The sequence below is a fragment of the Cnephaeus nilssonii genome (assembly GCF_951640355.1).
Source record: "Cnephaeus nilssonii genome assembly, chromosome: 20".
NCBI classification, from domain to species: Eukaryota; Metazoa; Chordata; class Mammalia; order Chiroptera; family Vespertilionidae; genus Cnephaeus; species Cnephaeus nilssonii.
In genome coordinates, this window is record NC_137091.1 from 26,759,362 (window position 1) to 26,782,680 (window position 23,319).

The 23,319-nt window shown below is 43.2% G+C and overlaps 1 protein-coding gene across 1 annotated transcript in view; it reads left to right on the plus strand.

The window, feature by feature from the left end:
* The first annotated feature begins 4,124 nt into the window (after positions 1-4,124).
* HSD17B2 (hydroxysteroid 17-beta dehydrogenase 2) overlaps positions 4,125-23,319 on the plus strand; it is a 57,905-nt gene continuing 38,710 nt past the window's right edge. The window contains exon 1 of the mRNA XM_079799652.1: positions 4,125-4,446. Within this exon, the coding sequence (XP_079655778.1) occupies positions 4,182-4,446 (265 nt within the window). The 5' untranslated portion in view covers positions 4,125-4,181. The remainder of the gene's footprint in view (positions 4,447-23,319) is intronic.

Sequence of the window (23,319 nt, forward strand, 5' to 3'; positions counted from 1 at the left end):
AGTCAGGATTCAAATTCAGTTCTGTGAGGTTTTCAAGCCCACATCATTAATACTGTGCATCTCCTTCCCCATCAGAGGGCAAGAGTCATCCTCACCTGGACTTCCCTGTCACAGGAGTGCTTGCCCTCTCCTTGGGAGTTCCAGAACCGAGCAGCTGGGAAGCCACATGGGCTCCCACCAGGAGAAAATTCACTTCATCTCCAGTGGCATGCACCCAACAGGGAACCCACTTGGGCGTTTGGTCCAGCTCTAGTGTGGGAGCCACTGACAAAGTGCCGAGTCCCCCTGTAAGGAACAGGAACTATCCTATATCTTCCCCTGGAAAACCATCTGACACGAGAGCTAGCTTGTCTGAAGCCTCCTGGCTGGTGGAGCCAAGAAGCCTGAGAGAGGAGCCTGCACCTGTAGTGGGTGTACCCAGGACTGACAGGAGTAAACAGAGTGTGTGGATGGGGGCAATATGAGGGTTACCCAAAGGGAATTCCAGATCCTTTCCCCTAAGCTTCCTGACCTGGAACTGGCAACGTCTCCCCATCTCAGGTGTCCAAGTGGTGGGGCGGGCAGACAAGAGATGTCATGGCCCATATGAGACCCCCAGAACGACTTTGTCATCATACCTCGCAGTCCCAGTATATAGTACGTGTCATACCTGGTCTTCCTCGGGTCTTGGGATAGCCCTGAGCCCAGGTAGGCTCCCTTTACAGCTGAACTGGCCAAGGACAGTGACTCACCAAAGGCTCATCTGAGACCAGAGCCAGCTTCCCCGGCTCCTTGTCCAAAGTGCTCTCTACCTTCTCACATGATAGGCAGCTGGGTACATTTTCTCCATATCCCTGCCTCCCCCAGATCATCCCTCATTGGAGTCCTCCTCTCCCTTCCTCCTTCCTGCCCCTCAACATTTGCTAACTTCATCCATATTTGGGGACAAGTCAACATCCCATTGGGTACTTTACTGTACTCTTCTCATTCTTCCTGTGAGGGAAATTAAAGTTTACCACCCCAAAATATGCTTTTAGGGACATTGATTCTTATAATTCTCAAGAAACAGAAGACTCCCTGACCACCCTGACTACCTAAAAGAATTGAGAGGACCTGCTCCAAGAAGGGAGCTATTATCACATATAACTATAGTTTAATGTGAACTAGAAATGGGGGGGGGGGGGGGCTAGCTTGCTATTTAGCCTATTTGATCAAAGTCCTCTCTGTGTCCCATTCTTAAAGATGGTCCATTAAACATTTATTTCCCAAACATTTGCTTTTCCATCTCCATGTGAATTGCCTTCCTCCCCTTTGAAGTCCCAAATCAGTACCCTCCCCAAACCCCACTCCCCCCCAACACACACACACACATACACAGCTTTCCCTAGCTAAGATGGCATATAAGCCTCAACTGCCTGATTTGTCCTGGGGTCTCATATTCTTAAAGAACCCCAAAGTGTATATATGTAATACATTTGGTTATTTTCTTCTCTTAATCTGTCTCATGTTAATTTGATTAATAGTCTAGCCAGAAGAACTTAGAAAGGTGGGAGCAAATTTTATTTTTCCTCCCCTACACTGTCCTATTTAAAAAACACAAATCACCAGCATTTATGAAACTCCTTCTGGTGTTTCAGGCAGGATCTGCTAAGTGCTTTATCTTGATATTTTTATTACTTTACAGCTGAGGGGCAGGGGTATAAGGAGATGATGTTACCCACCCAAGATGACCAAGTGGCAGTGATGCAGGCGTCCTGGGGCGGGGGGGGGGGGGGAGGGGGTCAGGGTCCAGGGATCTGAGTGTCCGTGACCCACTGTGGGTTCTTGGCTTCGCATTGGAAATAATTCAAATTTGAGCCAGCATAGAGGTTAAAGTGAAAGTGAGTTTATTAGAGAAACAGTGAGACAGAGAATGGGCTACTCCACAGATCCCCTTTGGTGGAATTTGCTTCCTTTTTGAGGTTCATTTAATGGGGGGGTTATTCAATGAGGGGGGGGGGAATATATAGGGTCTTCCAGGGAAAGGAGATTTCTCCTCTGAGAAATCTCAGATGAGTTTCTCCAACCAATTAAAAACATTTTTAAATTGATTTTTAGAGAGAGAGGAAGGGAGAGGGAGAAAGAAAAACATCTGACAATCGATTGGTTGCCTCCTGCATGCCCCCTACTGGGGATTGAGCCCACAACCCGGGCATGTGCCCGGACCCAGAATCCAACCAGCAACTTTTTGGTGCACAAGAGGACGCCCAACCAACTTAGCCACACTGGCCATAGCTCAAGGGCCATTTTGTGCTCTTCTATGGGCTTTCCATTCCTGATCATGGCAGCTCTGTTGTTTAGCATGCTAATGCACTATAATAAGCATATAATAAGGCTAGGGGTTACCATTAAGGTGAAATTAGTTGCCATATTGGATTGAGCTGGTCTCTGCTGGTTTTGAGCCATAAACTCGGAGTGTGTGTGTGGAGGGAGTGGGGTGGGCTTGTGTCTTACTATCTTCTTGACAGCTCCGGTGGGTTTTATTGATTGCGGCTGTTCTGCCACATACTCTATCTCAGCAGAGCTAAAATTGGATTTCAATACAAGTAATCTGACCTCAGAGTGAGAATTTTTCTTGTCTCTCCCAATACAGCAATGCCCAGCCTTTGTGGGAACTCTGGTGCCTGGAACGCCATAAGCTCAGGTGTTCGGCGCCCTCTTGGGGCAGTCAGCGCTGTTGCTGGTGGTCAGTAAGGTGTCTGAGCCCAGATCCACTGTTTATCCTCTCCCAGCCTCGGTTTCCTCTTTGTAAAATGGGGGTAATAATATCCACCTTGAAGTGTTTCCTAAGGTTCGAATGAGGCTAAGGTAAGGAAGCACTGTACATTACATACTGACTATCTTTTATTTTTTACCTAAGACGGGCAGTACAGGAGAGTAGGGACGAGCATACGCTTCTGAAACAAGGCTGCTTGACTCCAATGTTGTGTGATCTTGGGCAAGACTCTTAACCTCTCTCACTTTAAAATCACTACAATAATAGAACCTACCATCATAAGGATATTATATTCAAAGATACTGAGCATATTGACTGTTTGAGTGCCAATACCTGGAACAGAGCATGGCAGAGAATAGGGTCTCAATGGAATGAATGGATAAGCCCTAGCCAGCTTGGCTCAGTGAATAGAGTGTCAGCCTGTGGACTGAAGGGTCCCAGGTTCAATTCCTGTCAAGGGCACATGCCCGGATTGCAAGCTCGATCCCCAGTAGGAGGCGTGCAGGAGGCAGCCAATCAATGATTTTCCCTCATCATTGATGTTTCTATCTCTCTCTCCCTCTCCCTCCCTCTCTGAAATTATATATATATATATATATATATATATATATATATATATATATATATATATATTTAAAAAGAATGAATGGATAAGTAGATAAATATGATCCCTGGCATAAATACGTACTGATATGTATGTATGGGCCATTATTAGTTGTATTATCATTGTTATTATCTCGCCCAGGCATATCTCTCCTCTGGCATGACCAAAGCACTTTCATCTGCCATGAATCTCTCCTTCTAGTTTTTATACCCTTCAGCCTGACTCAGGTGGGAGATGGCAGGGACATGGACAAAATCAGTGATACCTTCCCCTTCCAGGGTCCATTTTCCAAACCTCACTGGTTGTCTGGATTTATTCTCTCTCTCTCTCTCTCTCTCTCTCTCTCTCTCTCTCTCTCTCTCTCACACACACACACACACACACACACACACACACACACGAGTCAGGAAAAGGGCTGGACAAACAGACACATCACAGGCTCCTAAAGAAGCATATTTTTCTAGGAGCTAGAGGTTTTGTAATTCACCATTCAGACTGAATTTTGTCAATAATTATCCAACTGGCTCTCTCTCCAGAGATCATTAAAAAACGAATGCGTGTTTATTGTGGGTGTGAACGTGTAGATGTCATGCACGCAGTGGGTGTGTGGGGAGCAATCAAATAGGAAGTGTTCTGGCATTTATATCCAACTGTATGCTGGTTTAAATTACCCACTAGGAAATATGTGTCTGTATGAGTATGATTAATCCAGGCTCATTCAAAATGTGTCAGGGCTTTTTCCCCCCTCCCTTCTTGGCTCTCCGTTCATATAACCCAGGCTGCCTCCAGCCAGCTTTTCTCCACTTGTCCTGAGCGCAAAAAGGTGCAGCAGAGTCTCTGAGAATGAGCACTTCCTCCTCTGAGACAGCGTGGCTCTGCCTGGCTATCACGGCAGCCCTGGGAGGACTAGTTCTTTGCAAACTCAAGAGTCCAGGACAGGTGGGGAGGAAGGTGGTCTGCCTGGTGGGCCTCTGGGGAGGGGCTTGCCTGTTCAGCCTGTCCCTCTTCTGGAGTTTGATCCTGTTCTCCCTGTCATGCTTCCTCCTGTGTATTTACTTATCTGGTCAAGAGTTGTTACCTGTGGACCAAAAGGCTGTGCTAATCACAGGTAAGTGGATGACACTGCGATTCTCACTCAGGGCAGAATCTGGCACTTGGCTTTGCCTTAGAGAGACATTTTCAGATTCGGTTTAAAGAGAAAACGCTTGGTGTGGAGTAAATGAAGGCACATCTCCAGGTGGTTTTCGCGACACTGTTTTTGGTTTGTTTTCTTCAGGTGTACTCCAGAGGGTCGGGGAAGATGAAGTGCATCTAAACCATGATTTTGTTAATTTCCCGGGATAAATATTAATAACAAACCTATGGTATTTCATCTGTTTCACTGTATCCAGGAAAGTCCCCTACGTTTCTTTAGGCTTAAACAGAATTTTGCTCTGAGATTAATGTTTGGCTGTGCTCTAGACTTTGGCTCTTATTCCTTAGCTTCGCTGGGTTGTTTTGTTTTGTTTTTCTTTTTCTTTTGAATACAGAGGTGGGCAAAAGTAAGTTTACAATTGCATTGTGACATTCTTTTGAGTTAATAAAGATACTGTAAGAATCATAACCTGCATGGTTGTTTTTTTTTTTTTTTTCCATACAAACCACTGTAAACCTACTCTCGCCCACCCCTGTATAGAAGAGACTTACCAAGGCTGGCAACTTTGCAGTTTGATGGGCTTCGGTCAAGAACCTTGTCTCATCTAAGCGTTTGACTTCATATTTATCATTAGACTGCTAGCGTTTCTCAATTGGGTTAAGCTGGCAGTGTGTCTGAAGGCAGTTGCTTGTTAGCTGGGCTGCCAGCTTTTTTTCTTCGTTTGTCTTTTCTTTTTCCGCTGCAAGTGTGAGTCCGAATTAAATCCCTGTGGTTTGTAAAACTGGTTTGTTTGGTTGTGAAGTTTGAGCTTGGATAGGGCTTTCCGTGGGATTACCCAGCATTATCCTAACCCAGAAAAAACCCTGCCAAGAATGAACATTAGCTACAGAATCATTTGCTGGGATGTCATCACCCTACACCCTGCGGCTACACCAGCTGGGGGTGAAGGCAAACACAAGGTGTGGATGGAAGCAAATAGAGGTTTTTCCCAATTCACAGAGAAACAGACTCTTAAAGTGGCTTGTCTATATTGTCTTTTACTTTAATCCAATGATGAAATTCTCCCTTAACATGAAACGCAAGTTGGCACTTGTTGGAGTTTTGAAGTGGCGGAAGACAAGTTTCTTCAAAAACAAAACAAAACAAAACAAAACAAAACAAAAAACCTCAGACAATTCAAAGGTAGAAAACTCAGTGGATCAATGGGATGTTTATCTACATGAATGTCCGGTATCACCTGGAATCATGCATCTAGAAGATTGGCTGCCTTTTCTACATTTTCACTAGCATTCCCTGGATGGGCTGGGGGAAAGATATAATAACAGTCAATCCTTCCATTCTGTGTGCAGTAGCAAGTACCCAAGGTCTTCAGAATAATTCCAGGTTGAATTTATTTGTTGTACTTTTCCACTTGTGTGAAAGAAGACAGCAATTAAGCATGTTAAAAAAGTAATAACAATGCTGTGGTTGATGCTAATGGGACATGAGCTCCTGGAGGTCCAAACATTCTGGGGAAATCAGTTTCAGGGAGCAGCACTTCCAAGGTGAATAAATAAGAACTCTAAACCTTAGGATACCCTCAGGCAAACTTCAAGGGAACAGAGAAAACAGGAATTTTCTCGGCTTCATTATCTTGTCAATGTTCTTTACCCTCTACTTTTGCAGATGTAGGCAAGCAGAAAAGCTCACAAAATACTGAAATGTCCTGACTTGTGTTTAGTGGTTTGGAAAATGACTGATTCAATTAGGCAGTTCAAGCCCAATGACTAATCCCTCAATGAAATCCTTAACAATTAGAAAACGGAGAATTAATAAAGGAAGTACATACATTTTAGGGCAGGGGTGGGGAACGTTTTTTTCTGCCAAGGGCCATTTGGATATTTATAACATCATTTGTGGGCCATACAAATTCTCAACTGAAAAATCAGCCTGCTGTATTTCATCAAACATTTAATTAACTCATCCTTAATGCCTTGGCAGGGCCAGATCAAATGATTTCTCGGGCTTTATTCTGCCCGTGGGCCACACGTTCCCCACCCCTGTTTTAGGGGGATTGAAACAACCCTTTGAAATGTTTTTGTCATGAGGAGTACCATAGGTTCAATATAATTCTAAAGGTTTCAAGACTTTTATACTAAATGGAGACATTTAAAATGAATTCGTTTAGTTAGCTCAGAACTTATTAAAAAATAAGTCACTATAACTTGGAATACACTTTGTTTCAGGATGGCTTACAAATTGGTAAACATTTTAGTGACTGGGGTGATTGGGAGAAATGTGGCAATGCACATAAATATTATATCTTTATTTGATAATTTAAGATTTGAAAATTTCTTTTACAGGGATAATCTGAAATATGTAAAAAGGATAGATGCCAAACAGATTGTCAGATTCACAAAGTTGTCCAGCACAGTCTTATTTGCAACAGAGAAATATCAAAAGCAATAAAAATGCTGACAAATTATAGTATATCCTCTAGGTAGAAAAATGGGTAACATTTAAAAATAACAACCACAGGACTGTGTTATACCATGGAAAACTGGGCTAAAGAAAAACATGCAGGAGATCCAGGTGTTTGAGCAAGATTGCAACCATGTCATATGAATTAAAACACACACACACACACACACACACATACACAACAGCAACAACAACAAAACACTGGAAGGAAATAATTTGTAATGGTTGGATTAGGGTACTTGGATGCTTTTTCCTCTAGATATTTTCCCTAAAATTTCTCTAATTAGTTATAGTACTTAAATAATAATGTATATATTTTTTTCTTTTAAACAATTTTATTGAATGTATTGGAATGACATTGGTTAATAAAATTATATAGGTTTCAGGTGTACAATTCTCTAATACATCACTGTATATTGTTTGGTGTGTTCACCACCCCAAGTCAAGTATTCTTTCTCATCATTTATCCCCCCTTTACCTTCTTCTACCTCCCCCCACCTCCCTTTCCCTCTGGTAATCACCATACTATTGTCTGTGTCTATAAGGTGTGTTTTTTGTTTTGTTTTGTTTTCGCTTAGTCCCTTCATCTTTTTCACCCAGCCCCCCAACCTGCCTCCACTCTGACAGCTGTCAGTCTGTTCTCTGAGTCTGTTTCTATTTTTTGTTTTGTTTATTTTGCTCATTAGATTTCATATATAAGTAAAATCATATGGTATTTGTCTCTCTCTGACTAGCTAATTATTTTTAAAAGGGATCACATTAAAAAGATTAAGTCCATTTATCTATGGACCCAGTTGTAGGACAATTACGAGGACAAGTTAAAAAACAACAACTTTCTTTTCTTTGAGTTACTTATTTCATTTTTCTAAGATATTCAAAGGTCTTTTGTCTCACAAACATGTAATTATAGTATAAAGAAGAAATAAGCAAGCACAGAGTGTTTGAACACATATTTGTCTTCAAGATACCTGAAGCTATAGGGGCCATTTAATTTTTAAAATGACTCTAAAATTGGCCCGGCCAGCGTGGATCAGTGGTTGAGCCTTAACCTACGAACTAGGAGGTCACAGTTTGATTCCTGGTCAGGCCATAAGCCCAGGTTGTGAGCTCAATCCCCAGTGCGGAGACTGCAGGAGGCAGCCGATCAGTGATTCTCTCTCATCCTTGATGTTTCTATCTCTCTCTCCCTCTCCCTTCCTCTCTGAAATCAATAAAAATATATTTTAAAATGAAATAAAATGACTCTAAAATTAATGATGAGCAGGCCCACATGATTGCATTAGCATCTCGGGCACAATACAGTGGAAAAAAACTTTGAAGTCTGACAGGCTTGCCTTAGGCTGGGTTCTTCAGGGGCAGCGCTCAAGATGAGGATTTGTGTTGTGGGGAAGGAAGAAACCCCCCTCTACCGTTCAACGTTCTTTTTGGCTGGCCTAATGATCAAATCTACATGAGACAGCTTTACAAGAGAACATAACCAAATTTACATGGTACATAGGGGAACCCCACATACATAGGAGGTTCAGGGACAGAAACCTAAAATAAAGCATATATGACATTTTGAGCTAAGGATCAGGTAGGGTGCCTTGGAAGCTTCCGAGGGGAGGAAGGTCATTCCACGACGATAAGTATAGTGGATGTTCAGTAATGAGTAATTTCCCTGTTCTATAGATAGGTCATAAAACATTATTTTTGGTGACAATTCTTACTATGGGCAAGGTCCCTAATGAAAATTCTTTAAGGGAGAGGTAACAGTTTCTTGTGAGCCTGCGGAATCTTGATTGCCTTTAGCTCAAAATAATTCACATGCTAAAGTGGGGAAGCATTTGGGGGAAGCCTGTTCTGACCCCCTATAGCATGACAGGGATTTATTGGGAAAGGTTCCAAGTAGGGAAGATGGGCAGGAAGAGGAGGAGGCCACGTGAAGTGCAGCATCAAGGGAAGTCCCCCGAGGGTCACTTGGCTTTATCATTGGGGCAGATCTGGAGGCAGTGGGGCCACACAGGAGAGCTGTCCCCATTGTGGGTCAGGGAGCTGTGGTTTTTATGCACTTACACCTGTCATCATTAGTTAAGGGCTGGTATCCCCACACCCCTGGGTGGTGATGAGGGGAGGCTTAAACTCCAGAAGCTTCTGGCTCTCCTTGGCACCTAGCAGCGTGAGCTCCAGCACCCTGAGACAGCCCTTGGACAAAGTTGCAGGGGCTGGTGCTGGGTGTGAAGCACACTATGGCTTAGCACAAAAATGGCCACGGGATCTGGGGAAGTATGACTTTATCTGGCACACACCTCTTCCTAGCTGTGCGATCTTTGGCATCCAGATTTGGACTTTTGAACTTTTGTTTTCTCCTCTGTAAACTGGAAATGATAACACACACTCTCTTTCTCTCTTATAGATGGAGTTAGTGGATGAGAGACAGAGGAGGAAGGGAAGAAGGGAGGAAAAGGGATGGAGAGAGAGAGGGAGAGAGAGAGAGAGAGAGAGAGAGAGAGAGAGAGAGAGAGAGAGAGAGAGAGAGAGAGAAGAGAGAGAGAGAGAGAGAGAGAGAGAGAGAGAGAGAGAGAATGATTTTCTTTAGGGTGGTCAAAAGGGAATAAAGAGAAGAAACATTCATTTATTCATTCAACAGCTTTTTTGTTTGTTTTGTTGTTAATCCTCATCCGAGGATATTTTTTCCATTGCTTTTCGGAGAGAGTAGAAGGGAGGCAGGGAGGGGGAGAGAGAGAAATGTTGATTTGTTGCCTCCCAAACCTGAGATCCTTTGGTGTGCACAGGCTGACACTCCAACCACTGAGCACACCTTCCAGGGCAACAACTATGTTTTTGAGTCCTCACTATGGAAGGAAAGAAAATTAAGGACCATGAAATTGTTATGTTGGCAAGTGATGGAATCAAAGTTCCTAAATTTCCTTGACCTTGGACCCACATTTACTGGGGTTCCTTCCTCGTCCTCTGAGATTGTGTGTTGTCCTTCTCAGCCTAGCCTTTGAACTTGGTAGGAAATGCAAAGATAACTTTGATTTGCCACCTTCAGCCCTTTCATCCTGGCCCCTTCATTCTTTCTCACCCACCTTGAGGTTTAACTTCTGATTTGGCATCTACTGTGAACAGGGCACACACCTGGAGGGCATCACAGTCCAAGGGGAGAGATTCGGCCATAGCTGAGCCCTGGGGTACAGAGGGCACCTCCAGGAGCATCCCCAAAGCGTGGTGGAGCTCAAGGGTGGGCACAGCTCCTATGTGGGGCTGGGGAAAGCTTGACAAAAGAGGGACCTCCTTAGGAATTAACAAGGGAAAATACGGTCTTTCAGGATAATTGGTCAAGCAACTCCTATGCACACAGCTAGCACTCATTAAAACTTGTTGAGTTGGATAACTTTTAATTGAAATTTTCAAAACTGGGTGCAGTGATGGAGGTCCGTTTTTAAAAAAATAATTAAATCTTTATTGTTGAAAGTATTACATGTCCCTCTTTTTCCACGTTGACCCCTTCTAGCCCACCACAACCCCTCACCCCAGGCCTTCACCACCCTATTGTCTATTGTGGGTTATGCATATATGCATATAAAATCTTTGGTTGATCTCTTCCCCCCCACCCCCACTCCCTCACCTTCCCTCTGAGATTCTGCAGTCTGTTCTATGCTCTTATGTCTCTGGATCTATTTTGTTCATCAGTTTATGTTGTTCAGTAGATTCCACATGAAGGTCCTTTTTTCATGTTGCAAACAAAGGGTCCTAGGTGGGTGGTGACTCCTACTGAAACTTAATAGTCTAATTAAGGTTCTAAAATTTAATACTGTTGGCATCAGCTTGAGATTTGGTGTCCTTTGGATATTTTATTTTTATTTTTTGAGAGAGAGTGGAAGGGAGGGGGAGAAACACAGAGAGAAACATTGATGTGAGAGAGACACATGGATTAGTTGCTTTCAGCACGCACCCCAACCCTGCAACTGCAGTATGTGCCCTTGACCGGAATCAAACCTGGCACCTTTCAGTCCGAGAGGTTGACACTCTATCCACTGAGCCAAACTGGCTAGAGCTGGTGTACTTGGAATTTTACGTTAGATTATTGAAATGGATGAACATTTACAGTGGACTACGGGATAAAAGAAATAACATCTCTGTTACATACATTTTATATTTTACTCTCACAACCTTAATAAGTTGCATACTTGTGAATGAAGGAACTATGTGTCTGCCCAATCAATGTGGCTCAGAGGTTGAGCGTCGACCTATGAACCAGGAGGTCATGGTTTGATTCCTAGTCAGGGCACACGCCCAGGTTGCGGGCTCCATCCCCAGTAGGGGGCATGCAGGCGAGCCAATCAATGATTCTCTCTCATCATTGATGTTTCTATCTCTTTCTCCCCCTTCTTTCCTCTCTGAAATCAATAAAAATATATTGTTTTAAAAAAGAAACTATGTATCTAAAGTCACTGAACTAGTAAATAGCAAAGATCGGACTAAACCCAGATCAGACCCATCTGCCACCCAAAGGCATGCTCTTAACCACTGTAATTATTAGTGTCATAGCCATGGTTACTAGTAGCCTATAAAGGTGTCCAGGATATGAAATGTTGAACATATACAGAGTGAAGCAAAAGTAGGTTTACAGTTGTGAGTATGCAAAATACAATTTATTCTTGTATTATTATTTATTAATTATTACATTATTTTCCATGTAAACAACTGTAGACCTACTTTTGCCCTACCCTGTATTATGTGCATAGACTTTGCTGATACAGAACTTGGCGATTGGATGAGATGCAGGTGAGAGGAGATAAAATGGAAGTGCTGTGGACAGGGGTAGGGATGATGATCTGAGATATGCCATATGGTGAGTTTGAGGGCAGTAAGGGGGCAGTGCAGGTGGAAAGTCATGGGCAGGTGGAAATAGAGTAGCAGACATTAGTTAATTTGGAGAAAAAGACTGGAGAAACACAAGCAGCAAAGTGATGGTTAATGTTGCAAGGGAAGAGGTCCTTGAAGTATATAATAAAGAATCAATTCAAGTCCATAGTAAGCCTATAATCCAGCCAGTCTATCAGAATTTTTTAAAATGAGCACATATCCTCTTTTTTTCATTCAGTTTAAGCTTTACTTAGGTCTTTGCAGAGAATCATAAAACAGTTGATGCTAACCCGGGTCATTTTGTAAAAGTTTGAATGGTGATTTTATTAGGCATTTTAGATGGGGTATTTTTTAAAATTCAATGTATTGGGGTGATATTGGCTATATAGGTTTCAAGTATACATTTCTATGATACATGATCTGTATATTGCATTGTGTGCCTACCACCCAAAGTCAAATCATCTTCTGTCACCATATATGTGTTCCCCTTTACCTTTTACTACCCCTCTCCCCACCTTTCCTTTAGTAACTGTCATGCTGTCGCCTGTGACTGTGAGTTTCAGTTTTTTGGTTGGGAAAATTCTCATGGAATGAAAGGACGCCCCCTGTATATTGTAAACTATTTGAAGGCAGGGACCAGGTCTTTTTTTATGACCCTGTCCCCCTTCACAGGCTCTGAGCACATTAGTCCCAGAACAGTGTTAATGAATGCATGAGGCCTGAGTAAATGAACCAAGCCAGTGACGTGTTCTCCCCCGTTTTTGGTCACTGGCTGGACAAAACTCGGTCATTGTCCCAATCTGCCCACTTCCTTGGGTACTTATTTCTGCTGGTTCTTTTTGCTGAGGTCACCTGTGTAGAAAGGGCAGAGTGACTTGGCTGAGTTGTCCAGGCCCATTGTTCTGCGGTGACTAAGTTGTCGGCTTGCTCTGCACAGGGCTTTGTGAAGACTTGGTTCTGAGTGTGCTTCTGCTTACCCAGGATGTGGCACAAACAGAACATCCTCTGCGCCCAGCAGGCTGCTGCAACTGCTCTCCCACGGGTCACTGCACCCTCCTAGCCACCAGAGTGTGACTTCCACCTCGGCGCTGCTGACCGTATTTTCCTTCCTGACATAGCCTCCTTTGCCTTCCAGGAGATTGCATTTCCACGTGTTTCTCCCACTTCTTTGTCCCTTGATTATCCAGGTTCTTCTTCCTACCCATCCTCAAGGTGGCTCTGTCCTTAGCCCCCTTATCTTACCACATTCTCTACCATTTAAATCCCTCCTGCTCCTGAGGTAACTACATGAGGACCGGCAGATCTGAAGTTTTGTATACCTGACACTCTTTTGAACTCTGACTCATATTTCTGGGATTTTAGGATGAAACTTTAAACTTGGAATTTCTAAGACAAGCTTATCCTTCCTCCTAATCCTTTTTCTTTTCTTAACTTTCCTGGTTCTCACCTTTCCCCCAATTCTGTCTCTTCCCTTTATTTCTCATCCCTCCTTCCACTTTACGCCAGCCACTTTCCACAGGTTCTTTTGATCCCTTATTGATGATTTCTTTACTGGTTGATCTTCTGCTGTCTACCCTCCTGATGCCAGTATTCCCTATCTCCCCCCCCTCCCCCACGCTCCAATTCTCTGTGTTTTCCTTTAGGATATGTTTACATTTCTCACAGTCTTGTGCAGCACTCTTGTTTCCAGGTATGGCATCTCCTGCCTCCTGTGTCCTGGTGATGATCAATTTCTAATGCCTCGCCCAGACTTGCTGCCTGCACTCTGGACCACCTACCACTGCTTCCTGAATGTCCCAGGGTCCACATGTCCCAGATGCACTCTGTAACTTTCCCTTAAATTCTGCCATCAGCCCAGTACTCTCTACCTTGTTGATGACACTAACACCGTCCACCGCATCTGCCCACGTCAGAGGTGCCACAGCCATCTATGAATCCACCGCTCAGTTAGCCCAGCTCACAAACTTGAGAGTTCTTGACTCTCTTCTTTCATTGCCTCATCCAACCAGTCATTTATTCATAACTCAGTGACCTTTCCCTACCTTCTGACTCTCTTCCCTCCTTTTTTTTTGTTAATCCTCACCTGAAGATATTTTCCCCCTCTGAACAATAGTTGTACAGAGGACTTAAGGTCTGGGGACTGGGCCAGATACATTTTAATTTGAGGCAGTGCCCAACACTGTCTTAGATCAACTAGAACCCAAATTCCACTTTTATGGGTCAACTGGTTTCAATTAAACCTATTTCTAACGATTCATGTCTCCTGAGGTCTTGTGGCCTTCAGAGTCAAACCAAACCTGGGCATCAAGAAGGGGATTAGAAACAAAACCAAAACTGCGTTCCTCTCTGGAAACAAAGCTGTAAGGTATGTGCATCTAAGTGCAGGTCTGGCTTCTGTCATTCAGGGTGCAGGGGTTAAGACCACACATTGAGGAGAATGACTGATCAGGCTACCAGCTCCTGCCTTGCCACTTACTAGCTTTCTGACCCAGGGCAAGTTAATGAACCTGTCTGAACCTCAGGTTCCTTCTCTGTAAAATGGAGATAATCATTATATAGATCTCCCCGGGATTGTTGCCAGAATGGAATGAAATAACACACATAAAGGGCCATCTTAGATGGTACCTTCGATTCCTAGCCAAACAGGGCAGCATAGGGGTGGCAGCCAGATAGTCAAAAGATGAGGTTGCTAAAAAAAGGCTCCAACTCTAGAAAGAGGATATTGAGCATGATTATAATAAGCCCTGGAATGTGGAGGGAGTTACTTCCTCAGAATTCTCCCACCCAACACCCACACCTTTTTCCACTTAAAGTTTGAGAGAAGCTTCTATAATAAGCCATAAGAAGTTGGTGTTCACACAGAAATAACCAGAAAGTCATCTTAGGGGAACATTGCTGTAGGGACAACGGTGCAGGAGTTGGGGGTTTCACTGCATCCTGTTCCCCAGGCTGGGCCTGGCCTCATGCAACGGATCTCCCCTGGCCCACTCCACTTGTTACAGGTCAGTTGTGATACTGGGAGGGGGCGGGGGAAGTGGTGAGGGGGAAAGAACATCTCATTCTGCCACTTTAGGGTTTACATAGTCATTGATGAACTTTATTTCAACCCAATGCCTGAATACCCTTTCCAGGATTATCTATTTTATCTAGTGGGTTTTTTAAAATAACACCAATGATGGAAAGCTCACTACCTCTTCAGGGAAATCATTCCACTTTTATACAATGTTAATAGTTGTAAATATTTTCCTTATATTGGGCCCAAATAGGCCTCCCTGACAATTATTGATGCATTAATTCTGCCCTTGGAAGTCACCTAATATAAAGAAAGCACTCTTTTGTAAGATGGCCCTTGAAAAATGAAGACTGCATCATATACTAGCAAATTTGCTTTGAACTAAACATTCTCATCCCTCCCGTGACCTGGTTTCCAGAATTTTTATCATTCTTCTCAGTGTCCTCTGGACCATTTTTAGTTTCTTGACATTCCTTTGAGATGTTGATTCAGATTTAATATTGTGTGCCATTTTGGTCTGAACAGTACAAACCAGACTGCAATGACTGAGGTGAAATTAAATCGGAAGGCATTTTCAGTACCAAAAGTATGTGGTAATTGATGAAGTAAGAGGCTATTGTCCAAGGGATAAAGAAAAAGTAGAAGCCATGCATGGCTCAGCTTTCGTTCTAGTTATTTTACAAGCCTAATATGCAAAGCTATTGATTAAAAAGACAATTTACTTATATAGAGAATCTTCAATGGTTTGGGGTGCCAGTTATGGTTATAGGGGTAGTTATGAGAATAAAATGAAATAAGGCATGCCAAATGCTTAACACTATGCCTGGTTGAATAGTACACAATTGGTGAATGCTGCTGTAAGATATTGGAGAAGACTAAAGACATTACAGTAATCAGAGAGAGCATGATGATGGAAATAATACCAGCTATTTTCTGGGCTGGAACAGGTAGTCTCCATTATGAGCTCTTATTTCTTTGTTCCTGCCAAGTTAAATTAGATCTCTCTTTTTATGCCCCTTTCATCACCTTTATCATCCTTTATGGGTATTTGTTTAATGTCTCCTTCCTCTTAAAGCAGTGGTTCATGACTGGGAGCAATTTTGCCTCCCAGGGAACATTTTAGCAATGCCTAAAGATATATATATATATATATATATATATATATATATATATATATATATATATATATATATATATATATAGAGAGAGAGAGAGAGAGAGAGAGAGAGAGAGAGAGAGAGAGAAACATTCATGTGAGAAACATCAGTCAGTTGTTTCCCGCATGTACCCCAGGCTGGGAATCAAACCCGCCACCTGGGTATGTGCCCTGCCTGGGAATCGAACCAGCTACCCCTCTGTGCACAGGAGGATGCTCCAACCAACTGAGCCACACCAGCCAGATATTTTGGGTTGTCATAATTGGGGCCACAGAAACAGGCTGCTAGCATCTCATGCGCAGAAGCCATGGATGCTGCTAAGCACCCTACAGTGCACAGGACAGTCCCTCAAATAAAGAATTACCTCATCTCAAATATCAATAGTGCTGAGGTTGAGACACCCTGCCCTAGAGTTTGAGTTCCCTACCTCAGGGGCCATATCATTCTCATTGATCATGATATGCTCAAGTGCCAGTTATACGATGGCTGCCCAAAAATAATAAAAGGAAGTAAGAATTGAGCTGGATCTTAAAGAATATACAGGTCTGAATGTATTTTTTCTTCCATTTTGAGTACACAGAGGCAGAGGATGCTGGGAGTTGTTTGGAAACAAAGTTCACAAAGGAGATTGCAAATATTCTATCCCTAAAGGGATGGAAGAGACAGGAGCCCTGGGGCTTCCCAGGAGACTGATATTGCTGTAAACAAGTGAGATTCAGAACAAAAGGTTTGGAACTTCAGGTAACACAAGAATACCCAAGACTAGGAGCAGTTCATTGTTTTGACAGACAGAATTCAGCCAACCCCGAAGAAGCAGAGACAGATGTTAAAGAAACAGGAACGAGAGTTCCTTTGGTAATGCACAAAGGTGAGGCTTCTCAGCCCACTGTGGGCTGCCATGCACACAGAGGTCCCTGCCTTGGGGCAGCACCTTGAGTCTGGTGGATGTCAACCATCACAGTGCATTAGAATCACCTGGGCGCCTTTCAAAACATATTGATGCTTAGGCATCCACTCCCAGGTCTCAAGTTTACTTACTCTAAGACATGTGACTTGGGTGTTGGTGTTTCTTTAGAGTACTCCCTTCCCAGGTGAAGCTAATGCATAGCCCAACGTTGAAAGTAAACCACAGGTCAATGCCTTGCATAACTAATTCTTCTCTCCCACACCAATGTACCCAATTCCATTGGCTGTTACAGACTTTACATGTCTGAATCTAAGCTCCTGATCTGGGACCCTGTCCTACCTATCCCTGGCTCAGTCTTCCCCATCTTGGTGAGCCACCCTACCTAGCACTGTGTGATCAGAATCCTGAGAGTTGCCTTGATCCCCGTTTCTCCTTCTCCCCCGCTGTGCTGTATGTGGTTGGTACTTTCAGAATGCATCTTGATACAGCCACTTCTCCCCTTCCTCACTACCTCTGCTCTAGTCAAAGCTGCTGCCATTTCTTCCTGGGTTGCTCTGGCCTCTAGGATTACACACTTGACACTCCACCCATTCTCCGCAGGGTAACCAGGGTGCCCCTTTTTGGCTTAAGACCCTTCAAATGCTTTCCACTGTAGAGAATGAAAACCCCAAGTTTGCCCAAGACCTGAGGCCCTGAAAGATCTGGTCCCTCTCATGTCACACCTTTTCCTGGCATTATAGCCTTAGTGCATGCTGTTCCTTTTACCTGGAATGCTTGAAACGGGGATGGAGCTCCTTAACAGGACTGGTTTCTTCTTCACCTTCATATCTTAGTCCAAACCAGGGTTTCTCAGTCTTGACACCATTAACATTTCAGAGCAGAAAATTCTTTGTTGTTGGGGCTGTTCTGTGCATTGTAGGGTGTTTAGCAGCAAACATAGCCTCTACTCACTAAATGCTGACAGCACTCCCCAGGTGTGATAACGCCAAAAACGTCCAGACATTGCCAAATATCCTATGGTTGCAACATCGCTGGACAGTTGAGATACTACTAGTTTAAATAATACCTTTTTGAGCAGATGTTCCCTGGTGTCCAGACTTCACGTCTCCAGCTATTATTCTCAATCTCCATATCTCACTTGTTACTTTCATAGCATGTTTCTCACCTTGAAATTCATATACATTTATTTATCTAGTAAGTAGCTGTGGCCCCTTCCACCCTAGACTACTTAGACTATTTCTCTCAGTTCTGACACAGCTGCTGGCATGCAGGAGATACTGAATGAACACGCATTGAGCAAATGCATGCATGAAACTGGGGACTGTGGGGCATGCAGTACTGTCCTCCAGGGTGAGAAGTGATCTAGCACAGCAGAAAGGGCATGGCCTTTGAAGTCAGTGAGTTCTGGCTTTCTAGCTCTCTGTGACCTGGGACAGCTTAAGTAACGTCTCAGAGCCTAATTTAGTCACCTGCAAAATGGGGATACTATTCTTGAGTGCGTGATTAGCTGTGTAATCCTCCCTGCTCTCTCCTGTAGCCGTGCCCTTGACAGTTGGTGCAGGTCTCCATCAGAGCTCACCCTCATCAAAGACAGGAATCAACACTGTACCCTCAGTGCCTTACTTGGTGCCAATCAGAGATGCTCAGCCAATGACCTCTGTGCAATGTGACCAGGGGCCAAATTGCCCCTGTCTGTACTTGAATGACAGCACCATGGCTGGTCAGCTGAGATGATTCCTGTGGGGCCGGTCCCTGGGAAATAAATGACCAACCCAGGTCCCTCCTTGGTGGGTTATGGGACTGGGAGGCTGTGCTCACCCCTCCCCTTCGTCTGTGGTGAGCTTACTTTCAGGTGGAAATTCTGGCTTCTTGCAGAAAACAGGGAAGTGTGCCAAGGTCCTCTTACCTCTCTGTTTCCTCCTCCTTCTCTGGGCTTGGCAAATAATAAAATTGATGATGATATTGTCCCAAGGTCCCTTAGCCCTAGGGTACCGAGTGTGAGCAAAAATGCTCCCTGCTTCCTCCTTCACCAGAAAAGGGAATCTTCATGACTTCAAAATCCTTCTTAACAAAGAGTACTCTACTCCCAGCACCCAGCCCAGTATGGGGCAGAGAGAAGCTGAGTGAATTCATGAGTGAGGTACTTTGATTAGGGCTGGTTTCTAAAGATGTTCTAATTCAACTCAACTCAGAGGAAAGGACCTGATGCGCTGTTGCCTCCGGAGAGGAAGCTTCACCTCAGGTTGCTGCTGGCTAGACAGGGAGAATGCCTGATGGGCAGGGTATCCCCTTTGGATTATGCAAGGGAGGTTCTAACCCAGACCTCATAATCATAGATAGAAGTTCACATTTTTATTTTAATTCATCAGTTGTTCCTGATAATCAAAATAATTCAGATATCAGAAAGGGTCAACCTGCCCCATTAGGTCAAGATACCATATGCCTGAGTCCCTATTATATGCCCTGTACTAGTAAGAGGTCTATCCATGCCCTACACATGTTTGTCATTTCCCAAGCTCATCTTTCTCCAGGTCTGATTTCTAGTGAAGGTGAACTCTTATCCACCTACTTTTAGTCAAAACATATAAGAACCACCTCCCCTGTTTTTAGTTACTCACCCTCAACCTTCCCCTTGCCCCTACAAGCTACGTATATAGATCAGCTGAAAGCAGTAAGCTTTTCGGAAAACATTCAGGGGTTTTCTATTATAGCAGATGCTGTAGATTTTAGACTGCCTTATTCATTTTTGTGTTACTTTTCATTGAAATATATTTCTCATACTATGAAATTCACCCTTTAAAGTTTACAATTCAGTGGTTTTTAGTATATTCGTAAGGTTATGCAACTGTCACCTTTATCTAATTCCAAATTTTGATCATCCCAAAAAGAAACCTGTAACCATTAGTAGGCTGCCCTATTCTTAAAATGTCAGTCATTTCTGCCAATTTGACTTCCCAAGTCTAGACATGCTGCTTTTCAGCACCCCCAACCCTGCGCCACTTCATCTCTTTGGGGTGTTACCCTTTCTCCTTCCCCATTAGTGTTTTTAGCAGGAGGGAATAGTAAACAGCAGTGTTGTCCAACATCTAATGTGAGCCACATAAATAATTTAAATTGTGCTGGTAGTCACATTTTAAAAAGTAAAAACAAAACAGGTAAAATTAATTTGACTAATTAATTTAATGCAATATGTCCAAAATGTTATTATTTCAACATATTATCAGTATAAAAGTTATTAGTGAGGCATTTTTCGTTCTACTAATATTTTTAAAAATATGTTTTATTGATTTTAGAAAGAAAGAAAGAAAAGAAAGAAAGAAAGAAAAAAAGAAAGAAAGAAAGAAAAAGAAAGAAAGGAAGGAAGGAAGGAAGGAAGGAAGGAAGGAAGGAAGGAAGGAAGGAAGGAAGGAAGGAAGGGAGAGGGAGAGATAGAAATGTTGATGCAAAAGAAACATCAACATTGATCAGCAGCCTCCTGCAGGTTCCCACTGGGGATTGAGCCAGCAACCCAGCATGTTCCAGGACTGGGAATCAAACCCAAACTCTCGGTGCATGGCTCGACGCTCAACCATTGAGCCACACCAGCTGGGTTGTATTACCTTTTTGATGATTTGTTCATATGTTACTTTCTTAGAGAAGTATTCCATGATTTGATTTCTCAAGGCAGGTCCCTCCCTTCCACCTTAATTATTTTTTAAAAAGTTTTTTTATTTTTATTTATTTTTTATTGTTTGAAGTATTACAAGTGGTAGTACATATGTCTCCTTTTTTCCCCCCCATTGACCTCCCCCCCGGCCTCCCCTAACCGCCAGTACATGCCCTCACCTGCCCCCCCCACCCCCGCCCAGTGTCTTGTATCCATTGGTTATGCTTATATGCATGCGTACAAGTCCTTCGGTTGATCTCTTACAGCCCCCACCCCCCAACCTCCCCTGCCTTCCCGCTGTAGTTTGACAGTCTGTTCATTGCTTCTTTGCCTCTGTATCTATTTTCCCCCCATTTCTTTCCTTTAAAAAATCTTGCCTCTGCAGACTAGAAGTAAACATATAATAACAAAAAATGTTTGAGTCCTAATTTCAATGTCCAACAGTTCTGAGTCCCCGTTTCAATGTCAAACAGTTCCTTATGTGTACATGTCAGCAATGATATCTGGTTGGTGGGCACATGGTGGCAATGCAGGTCCGACCCTCTCTGGTTTGGTCCTAGACAACCTGCAGCGACGCACAGCTGCTGACTGCGAGCATGGCAAGGCGTCGTCAGTGTCTTCCATCTCTGGACTGTTTCTCCTCTTGTCTTCATGGTTGGAGCAGACCTGTTAATTCCTCTCTGTTGTAGGAATCCACATGGTCTTGGAGTTGTTTTCTGAAAATATACAAACATATTCTCGACCAAAAGTTAATAAAGGAATCTTTTCTATATAATTGATTTGGGATCCTTTTTATTTTTGCCCAAATGATTTTCCTTTGTCTTATTTAGACACCATGTGTGTTTTTCATTGGTGTCTTGCTGTTAGCATTACAAAATGAAAATTAATTTTGTAAAGTAAAAATTTTCTAGATGTAATTTACTTATAGGATATTTTTCCTTACATGATATTACCCTACTATCCCCCCCCCTTTTTTTTTTATTAATGGAGGCTTTTGTAAATTTTATAATGCAGTCTTGATAACTTTAAATTTTAATATTTTGCACAAAAATATGACTGCTTTAGGTTCATTGCACGTTCAGGTATTTTACCATTAGATGAACTACCAATAGAAATTTTAGTTACTATTTTAGGAACAGCTTTTTGTCCATTACAATGAAATTTTCTTGAATATTCACTTATTTCAATTAGCCTATTTAAATTAATCTGAAAACTTGATTACTATTTTACTGTCAAATTTAATACTCTACCAACAATCTTAGTTTACCCTGTAAATATTAGTGGAAAGGATTATTTGCATTCTTGAATAGGCCCTGAGCATTCCTGGTGCTAGGCTGGATTTAGATATAGGGCAGCTACTGTCAGCCAAGTCTCTGTCTGTCACCTGTGTCCTGATCTGAGCTGGGCGTGGGAAGCAAAGCAGCCATGGGGGCAGGAGATCTCCCTCAGAAGGGGTGAGGGTTCAGGCCCCTGCAAGGTTGGGGGGTGGTGGTTTGAGGGTCTGTGCTCCACCTCTGTTGACTCCCAAGTTCTCTCCTGATGGCCCCTCTGTGACTGTGCCTGTCTTAGGTTGTTCCTTCCCTGAGGAATCTTACCCGTCTCTGGCTAACCAGTCATCCTCCGGGGCCAAGCAGGGTGATGTGAGGTTCAGTTCTGTCTCCTTGGTAGCCTATGCCCCTGTGGCCTCCACGCCCAGCACCTGCCTTGGGATCCCCTCGCCTGCTGGCGCCACCTTAATATATTTATCAGAGCACTCATTTTAGTTCCTTGGTAGCACTTACCATAATCCATAATTTTCTTTTTATATCACGCATGTACTATCTGTATCACATACTGGCCTGTAAACCTTGTGAGGACAGTGCTATGGACTAAATTGTGTTCCCTCTAGATTAATAGATTGAAGCCCTAACCCCAAATGTGATGGCATTTGGAGACAGGGCTTTGGAAGATGATTAGGTTTAGATGAGGCCACAAGTGGGGCCCTCATGATGGGATTAATGTCCTTTATGAAGAGATACCAGAGAGCTGTCTCCCGCCCTCTCTCTGCCATGTGAGGACACTGTGAGAAGGCCTACAGTGAGCTCTCTTCTTATAGGTCAGTCAGATAGCTCCCACCAGCCCTGGCCAGTGTTTCTCAATGGCTAGAGCGTCAGCCCATGTACTGAAGGGTCGTGGGTTCAATTCCTGGTCAAGAGCATGTACCTGGGTTTTGGGTTCACTCCCAATCCTTGGCCAGGGCACATGCTTGAGGCAATCAGTCGATGTGTCTCTCTCACATCAATGTTTCTCTCTCTCTCTCTCTCTCTCTCTCTCTCTCTCTCTCTCTGCTACCTCCGCTCTTCCCTCCCTTCTACTCTCTCTAAAAAGCAATGGAAAAAATATCCTCTGGTGAAGATTGACAACAACAAAAAGATAGCTCTCACCAGAACCCAATAATGCTGGCACCCTGGTCTCTAATTTCTGGCCTCCACAACTGTGGGAGAATGGATTTCTGTAATTTAAGCCACTCAGTTTGTGGAATTTTGTTATAGCAGTCTCAACTGACTGAGTCAGGTGGGGATCACAACTATCTTCTTCACCAATATATCTCAAGTACCTAACACAGTGCCTAACACATAATATGAGCTCAGTAAAACCCCGGTGAGTGAATAAATGAATGAATACATAAATACAGATGTCAAAAATTAGCAAAGTGTAGCAATAGCTACTTATACAACTCACCTAGAATATTATCCACTGGGAACTTTCCTTCCTAAGGACTGTCATCAAACTTGGAGATTGTCCTCCTGGGAATGGCCACAAAATACAGATT